The following is an 11,421-nucleotide window of genomic DNA, read 5'->3' on the forward strand; positions in this document are numbered from 1 at the left end:
AAATCTGAAATCTTCGATTGCTTATATCAGCCATGACAGACCTAAAAACTAAAGATCTAAGGTCTGATACACACTATCACACACCAAGGTCTTACTCGGGTTCATTTACTTACCTGTACAAATGGTATGGCGCGCACTCCAGGAAGTGATCTGAGAGATGGCAGGGCATCCAGAGCGGCCGACAGCAACGAAAGACGTAGCGCATGAAGTTTACGCGTTTCAGACTCTGCCTCCACCGCTCGGGATGTGGACGCGACAGGCTGCGATGAAGATGTTGATGGGCCAGCTAATAGAATAAGAAGAATAATAAAAAAATTAATTAATTAATCACATGTTTTTTCTAGTCAAGATACAAAAGGTGAGTATTACTTATATACAATGTGAATAATAAAACGTGAAAATTATTACACGCAATAACATAGTGAACAATTAAGTTACAGTAAAGGTTTGTTGCTCTCAAAAATTAATGGTATGACATGTTTTAATAAATAATTCAGGCCACAAAATACGAAGCATACATGCGGGGCTAGCATGGCATGCGCAACGACGTTTTTATCGCGCGAAAATAAAAGGCAAAACAGCGATAGTTTATCGCGCGATAAAAACATACGTAGCGCATACCATGCTAGCCCTGCAGTATTCTGCCAAGAAATATCCTTAAATGGTACGACCAAATTATAAATGCATTCTGCAATAAATGATAGGTGAAGAAGAATGGATAGACTTTCTATAATATAATACTAGCCTGCGTTAGCAACAGGCGCGGCATTGGAGAGGGGCATCGTGCCCGCTGAGGGTGCGCCCACCATTTCTCCTACAACATTTATGTTATCTTTAAAACTGTTTCTAAAATTCGTTCTGCATTTTGAATGGAAAAAATATTTGCACTTTCTAAATGTTTATCCAATAACGTATATTGTGCGAATTGATAGTGTTATTTATTTATCAAATATTTGTCAAATATTGCTATGCAGTTTTTTGACCCAGAAATTTACCTTTTACAAAGTGGTACCACAGGTTTTAATTTGAGCATCAATAGAGCTATCTTTATCAGAAGGCGGAATATGTTTTTGACAGACAAATTGTTGGTTCAAGGCTGCATCATAGAATCCAATCAACACACACAGAGATACTTTTAGAGCCCTAGCTATCTATATATAATATAGCACTATTGCGTCGGGATACTCTTCCAATAACCAGCGAATACTGGGGAAGTGTGCAATGTACTGCCTTCCTCATCAGAGATACAGTTTGTGTATGGTGACTCACCGTAAGCACTGCTGCGACCCGACACTCCGCCAATACTATCAGCCCCGGAGCCGCCGCTCTCAGAGCCAGCGGAGCCGGGCGGCTCTGCTGGGGAAGTGCGCAATGTGCTGCCATCTGTGGCCGCTGTGCTGCCTTCGTCGTCAGATCTGGAAAGAAAGATAAGTTTTTTAGAAAAGCAAAATTGTTTGTAATAGTCTCATGGCTTATAAGCTGACTAACAAACATCCCACCAATAAAGAATAATATTTCTTCAGAGACTAAGAAGTAAAAAAATAAACGTTACACTTAGAAGCCGTAGCGTTGCCAAAGTCGGGCGCTGCAAATACAACGCAATGACTACGCGATAGCAACTTCTAGTTAAATATAAATAGTTACCCAGGAGGCGAGGCGGTGGCGTCGCTGAAGCCAGGCGCGGGGGGAGGGGGCGCGGAAGGCGCGGGGGGAGCGCGGCGAGGCTGTTCTTGTAGTGACAGTGCAATGGCCAGTTCTACCATTGTTTCATCGTCTGCGTCCGGAGGAATGTCCAGGAGAGCTTCAAGACCTATGCACAAAATATAATTGCAAAACTATTCTATTCCGAAAATGTGAAGTATAATAGAATTTAAAACGAATTTTAAAAAAAATTGCTTCAAATATAAACAGAGAAAATAAAGAACTAAAGAAAAATAAGGAAATAATTATCAACAAATGTTATACTTTCGGGATGCTTTCGAATTACTATAGTAACTCTACTAAATTTGAATTGATAACCAGCACATACCTCCTTCAGGAGCTAAAAGAACCATTGGCTCGAGTGAATCGTCAACCTCCATGAATTGATTGTCTTGTTGTTCGTCGCGATTAGCGCCGAGTTCAGACTCCGACACGACCGCTTCTGTGATCGAACTCGTTGGTTGTGCGGTGGTCACTGACGACCCAGCACCTATTGATAAGTTTTTTTTTAATACTCAGTGAACAAACAGGCACAAACGACACAACAGAAGTTAAGCAGATACCGTTTATTCGTAGCTGCTAAAACTAAGGACCTACTCACAGGGCCAACAATGGTTTCCCGATCGGATCCGTGTTTATTAAAACTTGAAGTACCTATGACTTATAAACGCAGTTTATTTTAGTCTCAATTTTTAGGAACTTTTGAATATGATTTCTCTATCTTATTCCTGTACTAGTTGAAAACATTTAAAAATGTATTTACCTGGAGTGTTTGGCGGCGAAGGAATATAAACTCTTCGCCTCTTGACCCTCGGTCTAAGAACTCTCATCAGCGCCGCTTTGGCGCCGAAACTGATGCTTTGATCTTCAGCGAGAAGCAATGATAGGTAGATTTGGTTTCCAAAGTCGACCTGTTTAGAAAACATGGGTTTAATTTATATTTAATAATTATTATTACAAACTGAATAGAATAACAGTTATGAAATAACAGGAAAAGAGTTTACGTCGAAAACAAGCTGTATCAACCCAAAGCTGTTGAGCTGATTTATTCATTAATTTCGATATCTGGGAGGATTTTAAGTAGTTCAATGGCATCTACCGTGTCCTAGCTAACAGTGGAAACCCAAACAGCTTGGATTGCTGCAATGCTTAAAACATGAACATGAAGACTGACACAGTCGGCGTCGGCGTGCATCTGGAAGGCGTGCACGATGTCGGCGAGCGCGTGCAGCGTGTGGTCGGCGTGCCGCAGCCCGTGCTGCAGCACGCCGGGCGGCACCGCGCCGCGGCAGCCCGCCAGCCGCCACAGCACGCCGCTCAGCAGCGCGCACAGGTGGCTCTCCTTCTCCTTGCCCTCTTGCGGCAACACGTCTTTCCAGAAGATAGACCAGTCGCCTGTACCAATAATCAATTAATATATACGGAACAGATTACACAGATTGAGTTAGTATCTAAATAAGTTCGACGATTGTGTTAAGATACACTAAATCAACGATACTATATTTTGTAATAAATATAAATAATTATAAATAAACATCCAAAACCAAGGCCAATCAGAAAATTTTCGTTTCTTATCATGCCCTGGCCGGGATTCGAACCCGGGACCTCCGGTGTCACAGACAAGCGCACTACCGCTGGCCACAAAGGCCGCGTCAATCAAATAATGATTTGATTCACTGCGCTGTTTGGTTTTATAAAAGAAGAATATAAAAGAAAGATGTGTTTTAATCTTTCGGTGTTGATGACTCAAAACAGAAGATAAAACTTATACACTCTCACATATAGACGTAAAATAAATATATTCGCTGCGTAAACGCCGCGTTTCATCGGCAGTAGTTTGAAAAAAAATAACGTATACGCAGCGTTTGTGCAGCGTAAACGTTCAGATATCTCACCTTTGGGCGGTCTCTCTGGCGTGGGCGCGCTGTACTTCACGAGATGTTGTGGACGAGCGACAGCTACTCCTCGCGCAAGTAACACCAGACGGAAGTACGCTTCAGGGTCAATGTTGCGGGCATCCGCAGTGTCGCGCAGCTCTTGTAGCGATGTGCACACGTATTTCAATATCGCTTGGTCCTATGAACGAATTTTTGAACAATTAAAACTACCTCTGACAGACCACTTTACGGAAGGAATATCAATCATTAAGAATTTAGGTCACCGAGAAACATTTAATCAAAATAGTCGTGTATCCAAGATTAAAATATAGTGAAATTAATGACTAACCTTAAATTGATGATAATGCGTATGATGCAGCGCCCTCAACAAACACTGAGCGCGAGCATGTAAATGTGCTCCTGCGGGTGCACAGAGCAGTTTTCTCGCCGCTTCAGCGCCGCCTTCGCCGATACCACTAGAACTTCCAGCACTTCCAGCCGCTGCAGCGCCCGTCGCTGGTAGTGCGCCGGCGCCGAGTTCAAGTGCTTCGAGCGCTGCGCACGCTAACCGCTCGAGGGAGCTGGGTTTCCAGGCGCCGCTATTGGCTTCGGACTCCTATCAAAACATTACAGAGATACTTCCATTAAATTGTTGAAAAAAGAGAAGATTTGAGAAAAACGAAGAACTTGGTCTAGAAACTTAACTTTCAATCCGTGTAAAATAATATGATATAGACATATTGACACTAACCTGAGCCACTTTGCTAGATGAAGGACAAGCTGAGGGGTCTTCATTCTCTTCAGGCCAGCCAAATTGTTCTTTATTCTTGCCATAAACCTGGACAAAACAATCAGGTAATTAAAAAACAAAAAATGTCATAGCTTAGTAGTCAAATAAATTTAGTTGAATGATTATTTTTGAAGACATCCCATATAGAGCGCAAAACAAAAAGGTAAATAAACTTTCGATAGCCTACATAACACCAAACCAATGATGGATAACTTACCTTTACAGAATCGACCGTAGTGACTCCATCAGGATCTTGAGAAGGTCCAAAGTTGATGACAAGTTTCTTGTCAGACTGCAGCGACTCCTCGCGCGTCAGCGGTATGTCGAACCAACGGTTGCGGACCACATTTGTCTGAACTGATCTTCCGTAAACCTAAATGAATAATTTATTTTATAGTAAGAGTCATCATTGGATAGAATCAACCATTTCCAGTGCACCTCCCACCTTTATAGAGTTCAGGGTGTTTATAGTATGTATTACCTATATCAGCAATATGTACAAATAATTTAGACAATTTTTATGTTAAAAAAATCTGCTAAGTTAAATAAATTGAAGATTTTAAGCACTCAAAGTAAGGTAATAGAGAAGCAAATGACTTCATTGTACCACACATATAAATTCCACATTAATTGAAGGAATGAAAAGTCTCATAGTTTAAATACCTACTCTTTGCAGTACTAACAAAAGATGAACTTACCTCAACGTAAGAGGGTGTTCTGGCGACGTCTTGAGTTCCAAGCAATACTCTGATACCGCATATGACCATGTTAGGATCAGAGTTGATGACTTCCATAGAGAAGCCGCTCATCTTTGTCGATACTACGTATAATCCTGCAAGTTAAAAATTTTATATTAATTAATTTGAACTTGCCGAATTCTGAAAATATTGTAACAAATCCATAGGAAAAAAATCAAATCGATGTTCTAAATCTATATATACAAAAGAAGACATCCAAACTTCTGGGTTTACACATAAAATTTTGCCATGTAGTTTCCATGTCTAGGGATGCACTAATAAATTATTCCCCAAAATCCCTGCCAGAAAGGAAATTAAAGGGATCTCGTCTTTGGCTAATTATTTTTTACTTTTTTTTGCTGATCTAGATGTAGGTAGTTAAATTTTAAATTCAAATTCTAACCGGTGGTATTAAGACGATGTTTGATCTGCGCCGTATTGTACACCTGCAGGAGATCGTTGCCTCCAAACTCGATGTCGGTCATCGCTACGCAGTGCTCGAAGAAGTCAATCGGGAACTGTGGCGCGCCGTTAGCATTGGCTTTCGTGGCAGCCTGGTGATAAAACATTCATTCAATTACCATTATGGAAATAGGAGTGAGATGCCATCATTGAACAAATTCGAGATTGTGGACTGTCTTTCCCGTAGGGTATAAAGACGTGATGTAAAAGATGGCGAAATATTCAAAAATATTATTTAGGTGGATTGCAACATTGAACATTAAAATGTTCAATGATTTTCAGCCTGAACATATATGTGGCATCCGGATAAGGAACAGCGTGATAAGGGAATGTTGTGATGTGAAAGAAGATGTAGTTACAGGAATAGAAAAGGGTATGTTGAGATGGTTCGGTCATGTGGAGAGGATGAATGAAAACAGGTTGACTAAGCAGATATACAAGGAGAGTGTGGAGGGAAAGGTCGGGGTGGGAAGACCTAGACGAACATATCTTGATCAAATTAAGGACGTCCTGGTGAAGGGTCAGGTCAAAAGTGCCCGAAACCGCCGAGCTTGCATGAAGAGAGTTATGAATGTGGATGAAGCAAAGGAAGTATGCAGGGATCGTGGCAAGTGGAAAGAGGTAGTCTCTGCCTACCCCTCCGGGAAAGAGGCGTGAGTTTATGTATGTATGTATGTATGTATGTACATATTGTGGCATCACGGACTTTACAATGTATATGAGTATAGTAGGTAAAATATCCCTAAAATACCTGTTGTTTATTGCGGCTAGCGTGGGCAAGCGTTCGTGGTCGACGACGCGGCGCGTGAGTGGGCTGAATGGCAGGGGACAACCAGTACCTGACATAAAAAACAATATCAAAATATAATTAAAAAATAATTTTGTTTTGTACGTACTTATTATCTATAAATACAGTGAGAGTGGCATTGAATTTGTTGACTTAAGCTCTCGGTTTTTCATTCAATTATTACATGGTGACAGCGGCGGGATATTTACATTTTTTAATTAAGATTAACTGATTCCTGTATTAACTATTAAAGTTTCTTCTATTTCTAGTGACTAGAAAAGAATTATCGTGACAGTGCGTCTTTTCAAAATCATACAATGAACGTGCTCTTCTGTTCCCGCACGAGTGGCAACAGTCGCTATACACTTCACACGAAACAAGTACAGCTGGCTTCACAACAACTCACCCGGTGAGTTCGGGGTTGGCGGCGTACATCCGCAGGCTGCCGTCCTCGCACAGCAATATGAGCGTGCTCTTCTGTTCTCCACCGCCACCGCACCAGTGCCGCACGGCGACCATATCCGTGATCTTGGCTTTGGCTGGCAACACCTGAGAATATCACCAAAATATTACAGTTATCATCGATTGTAAAGAAAACAATTAAATTTAATAGTTCTCGCCTCCATATTTTTTTTTTATATACTTGTAGAAAGAGGATAAGATACCAGATCACAGACCCTGAACCGTAGCACTGCAGATATATTCTATAACTGCCCACTGGCACAGGTACTGTACTCCTTGCTTGCCTTACTTGATATCAGGGTTATCATCTGCGGTTCGTGTAAGACACTTTACCTTGATCTCCTGCACACAAATGTTGTTGGGCGTGAGCATCAAGACGACGGGGTTGTTAGAGGCCTGCATTACAGCAGTGACCAGTCCGGGGTGGCCGGCCACCTCGGCCCACTGGCACAGAGACTGCACTCCTTGCTTGCCGCGACCACCTTCCTTGGCAGGCGCGGACGATGACAGGGTTATCATTGCGGTGCCTGAAAGATAAAATTTGTATCAGTAAGGAACATAATACCACGACACTAGAATTTCAAAGCCACCAGAGAAATATTCCTTTTCAAAGGTAATGCGCACATAACACACACAGGGGGTTAATCATGAACGTAGTTAAAGTATTTGCGTTATGATCTTCTATTGGTTTAAGAACCATTTACCAACAGGTTGAACGTAAGCACATAATAGATCTTGTGGTACATTGATAAAAAGAATAAGATCTTACCTTTAACGCTTTCTTCGACAGTGTTGAGGGGCGCTAAGAAGCTCTTGCCTTGGGCGTACGAAAAGAACAACATCTTAAGCGTATGAGAGTAGTAGATAGATACGCCTCCACCGCCTACTAAACCAGCAACATCCTATAGATAAAAATAAGAGCTATTTATCAATTTTACTTTTAAGTGAGGGTAATTTTTGCCATTTTAAAGTAACAGGTCGTCATTTTATGAAGCTTGTTGCTGAAGAATATCAGTAACGTTGAGGAAGCAAGGTGATGATATCTGATTTCCTATACCAAAATATCGACGTATCTTTTCAATTTCGCTTTTATGTATGTTTAAATATAGAAGGTATCACATATAACCTGTATCTCAGGATGTAAAACTTCCAGCGTATTAGTCACGTAGAAAGTGCCAAGAGCGGCGCGTGATTCCTCGCTCATTGGCTGCCAGTAGATATGTCCCGCGGAGCTCATACAAAGCATATGCGTGACGTTGTCTTGGTTCACGAACGTAACATCCCGCACCTGCGACATAAATTGTTATAACATTTTAATCTTCGTATAACTTCCTTCGCAAACTTTCTCTCCGCTGTTTACCAAAAAGTCATGATCGATGACACCAAAGACGATAAATACAAAATGCGTGTTCGAGGTCTTGAATTTCCCTTTATAGCACGCATCGAGGCAAATTGCAAATGTGGCCAGTATCTTAGCAAATATAAATGAAAAATACACATTATAACTTCGAGTCCAAAAATAATGCTTGTCGATACCAACTAATATAATGCGAAAGTAAGTTTATTTGAGTCATCACATGTTATCCATTGAACTAATCGTCTTGAAATTTTACTAAGTATATATAATTAAGAGTCTGGAGAAGACCATAGGGAACTATTCATGCCATCAAAAACTAAGGTTCCTGTGGGATACCTGTATTCTTTTGTAGCAACTTCGAAGCTACGGGTAATAGCAGGTCTTAAATGAATATTACCTTCCCACTGGGCACCAAAAAGTGATGCATAGGATTATTAAGGTCCTTGCTGAGGTCGAATATCTTGACGAAGTCTGAAGTGACAAGTGCAAGTTGCGTTTGAGACCCAGGAAGCCAGATCGCTTTGATCACGTAATTGTTCGCTTCTAATCCAGTGTTCAGCACAAGATGATCAGCCACGGCACCTGTAACGTATCTTTTGATAAATTCTGTTTAGGTTATCGCCGAAAAATGGTTTATGCTAATATGTGTAATGGGCTATGCAAATGTTTATTTTTTATCCGGTGAATTTTATTCGATACTCGGTAAAATCTTCAATCTAATCAGTGGTCAGTACTTTGAGTATTTGTCATGAGTTATGCAGAATGCAAAGCAGGAACATTAGTCACTATTCTATCTTTCTGTAAATCTTATCACTCACCGCCGCTGTTAAAGGTCAGCACGTGGCACTCCTTGAGCCCGCACACACACAGCAGCTCCTCATTCCAGGGGTTGCCACTCAGGCTGAGCACCGTGAACGGGATGGGCGCCGACGAGAGACGAGTCAGAGTTAGCTTGTGTTTGGACGAGTCCGCTTGTTTTAGCAGCGCTGACAGTTGGAGTACTGTTATCTTTCCTGAGAACATTATGTACGTATTCGTAAACATTCAAAATAATAATTTCGCATTGATCAAATATGGAACAGAGGCAATGTTTGTTTTATTTTTAGCCTGTTATTGTTGACTCGAAAAATCTCTCAGCAGCAGAATTTTATCATCCACTCAAAACTTTGCTTCTATCGTCATGCCATCGACGTTACTTTATCGCACAAAAACAAGATGTAATTATATGACAAACGCCACCCTAAATTGAACCTTATTAGTTAACCAAGCTAAAAAGACAATTGTCTTTTAAACCTCATCACAGATACGAATACGGAACAAAAACTTACCTTTCTCGTGAGATACGGCGAGGTGCTGTCGGCGGCCCTGCGGCGACGCGAGGCAGCACATAGCGACCCGCCGCAGCTTGTGCGTGGACATCAGCTGTCTGATGGTCTGGCCGTTCTCGCCCGTGTACGACATGCGAACGTTCTCGAAAGCACCCTCCTGTGAACCTGTATACGAATATACAAGATTGGAATTATACAAAATTCTTATACAAATCGAGATAAAAGACACTATATGAGAAGAACTTCCCCTTTTTCATCAATCACCCTGAACCGTACGGAAGTCTCTGTATAATTTACGATCATGCATGGGAAGATGTATGCAGAGCAACTCAAAATGGGCTTTCCCTTTGACCATTGTGTATAAAGTAGCGTGCCGAGAGATGCGACACCCATCTTTACGATTTAACAGCGACATCAGACTGGGCATTTCCAGTGGCATTCTAAATGTCCCACTCACCGAGCGTGGCCAACATGAGCGTGTCGGTGTGCGTGAACTTCTTCTCCCCCAGGTGTAGCTGCGCAAGCGCGCGCTGGGCGCGGCCGTGCGCGCCGGTGGGCGCGGCCCGCGAGCACGCGGCGCGCACGGGCCCGCACAGCGCCTCCAGCAGGCGCCGCACGCGCTCCAGGCACGCGCCCCAGCCGGAGTACGATTGCAGGTACGAACGGCACCCTGCTCAAATTCACAGATATAAATGGTCAGGGAAAAGACTATGCCGCTGGCGAGATTACATGAAATGTCGAGATAGATTTTATAACTACACTAGAATTAGTGTCGAAACTTTTCTCTTGGTACTAATGATTTCCCACTGCTATCGCGGCGCGCCTTCATAGCAGTTCGCTAGGTAAAATTTCACTTCGTATGTAATTTTATTTTCGTAGCGTGCCTTAGATCCGCGGCCGCTGCCCGATTGACCATGGGAAATATATTCGTGAGTAATTTCCTACCTATTATTAATATACCTATCATTAAGCCAAACAGCTGAACATACCTATCAGTCTTTTCAATACTGTTGATTCTGTCTACTCCGCAAGGGACATAAACCTGATTATTAGTATGTATATATAATTGCTACTACAAGTATACACTATACATATTACAACCCACCTTGTATGTTAGCGGCGAGCTGCGGCCTCCTGGGCTGCGCCAGGACGGCGGGCGGCGTGGGGCTGGACGCCAGCCTGCGCAGGGACGGCGCCGGGGGCGGGGACTCCGCGCCTCCCGCGCCCGCTCTACCGCCGCCCAGCGTCACCGACCTCTTCACTAGGGCTTGGCAACTGATCAATAAATAAACAAATATTAGGTGACGATCACATAGTTATCATTAATGGATGGAACTATGGGAAAAAACCGCCGCCGCAAAAAACGTATTGGTGTCACGGTTCACGTCATAATATAGAGCCAAACAGCGACAATTTTTCGCGCGATAAAAACCGCTTCGCGTCTGCCATAAACGGTGAGCTAAGAAGGTCGGCCTTGCACGGGGGCTGGTTGTATGTCGTTAACAGAATAACAAACATATCTAGACAGCTGGGCCCAATCCGTTCCGATTTTTAAACAGACATAAAAGGTATTTCCTACCTTTTATGTCTGTTTAAAATTTTTTTTTGTCAATTTGTTTAAATATACATCAGTGTTACAGTGGTACCAAACCTATTATTATAGCTACATTTACCTGGAATCTGGCTTAGCGCCGCAGTCACAGAAGAAGTTGCCGAACTTGGCATAAGACACGTCGTGACCGCGGTGGCACACTCTTGCGCATACTGTACACACACCAACGCCGTCCACCATTTTGCAACTGTGACAATGGTACCAGTGCTGATTCATGAATTCACGTTGTGTCACCGTGAATGTGCATAGTTTGTATTGCAGCATTGCGTCTTCATCCTAAGGAAAGATATGGTTATATTAAAATGGCG

The 11,421-nt window shown here is 42.4% G+C and overlaps 1 protein-coding gene across 6 annotated transcripts in view; it reads right to left on the bottom strand.

The window, feature by feature from the left end:
* The window catches only part of LOC106129374 (E3 ubiquitin-protein ligase UBR4), a 60,074-nt gene that overhangs the window by 27,657 nt on the left and 20,996 nt on the right, over positions 1–11,421 (bottom strand). For 5 of the 6 annotated variants that reach the window (XM_060954478.1, XM_060954480.1, XM_060954481.1 and 2 more), the window contains exons 34-57: positions 11,175–11,389; positions 10,607–10,776; positions 9,959–10,171; positions 9,502–9,666; positions 8,992–9,186; positions 8,571–8,755; positions 7,943–8,104; positions 7,586–7,718; positions 7,150–7,343; positions 6,761–6,903; positions 6,319–6,406; positions 5,509–5,659; positions 5,067–5,200; positions 4,586–4,741; positions 4,330–4,416; positions 3,928–4,194; positions 3,597–3,777; positions 2,876–3,096; positions 2,465–2,612; positions 2,030–2,191; positions 1,645–1,810; positions 1,270–1,415; positions 746–814; positions 114–286 (exon numbers count right to left, since the gene is read on the bottom strand). In XM_060954478.1, coding sequence (XP_060810461.1) covers positions 114–286; positions 746–814; positions 1,270–1,415; positions 1,645–1,810; positions 2,030–2,191; positions 2,465–2,612; positions 2,876–3,096; positions 3,597–3,777; positions 3,928–4,194; positions 4,330–4,416; positions 4,586–4,741; positions 5,067–5,200; positions 5,509–5,659; positions 6,319–6,406; positions 6,761–6,903; positions 7,150–7,343; positions 7,586–7,718; positions 7,943–8,104; positions 8,571–8,755; positions 8,992–9,186; positions 9,502–9,666; positions 9,959–10,171; positions 10,607–10,776; positions 11,175–11,389 — 3,924 coding nt within the window. The remainder of the gene's footprint in view (positions 1–113; positions 287–745; positions 815–1,269; positions 1,416–1,644; positions 1,811–2,029; positions 2,192–2,464; positions 2,613–2,875; positions 3,097–3,596; positions 3,778–3,927; positions 4,195–4,329; positions 4,417–4,585; positions 4,742–5,066; positions 5,201–5,508; positions 5,660–6,318; positions 6,407–6,760; positions 6,904–7,149; positions 7,344–7,585; positions 7,719–7,942; positions 8,105–8,570; positions 8,756–8,991; positions 9,187–9,501; positions 9,667–9,958; positions 10,172–10,606; positions 10,777–11,174; positions 11,390–11,421) is intronic. The other variant, XM_060954482.1, reaches the window with a different exon arrangement.

Source organism: Amyelois transitella, chromosome 4 (genome assembly GCF_032362555.1).
Source record: "Amyelois transitella isolate CPQ chromosome 4, ilAmyTran1.1, whole genome shotgun sequence".
In the NCBI taxonomy this organism is placed as follows: Eukaryota; Metazoa; Arthropoda; class Insecta; order Lepidoptera; family Pyralidae; genus Amyelois; species Amyelois transitella.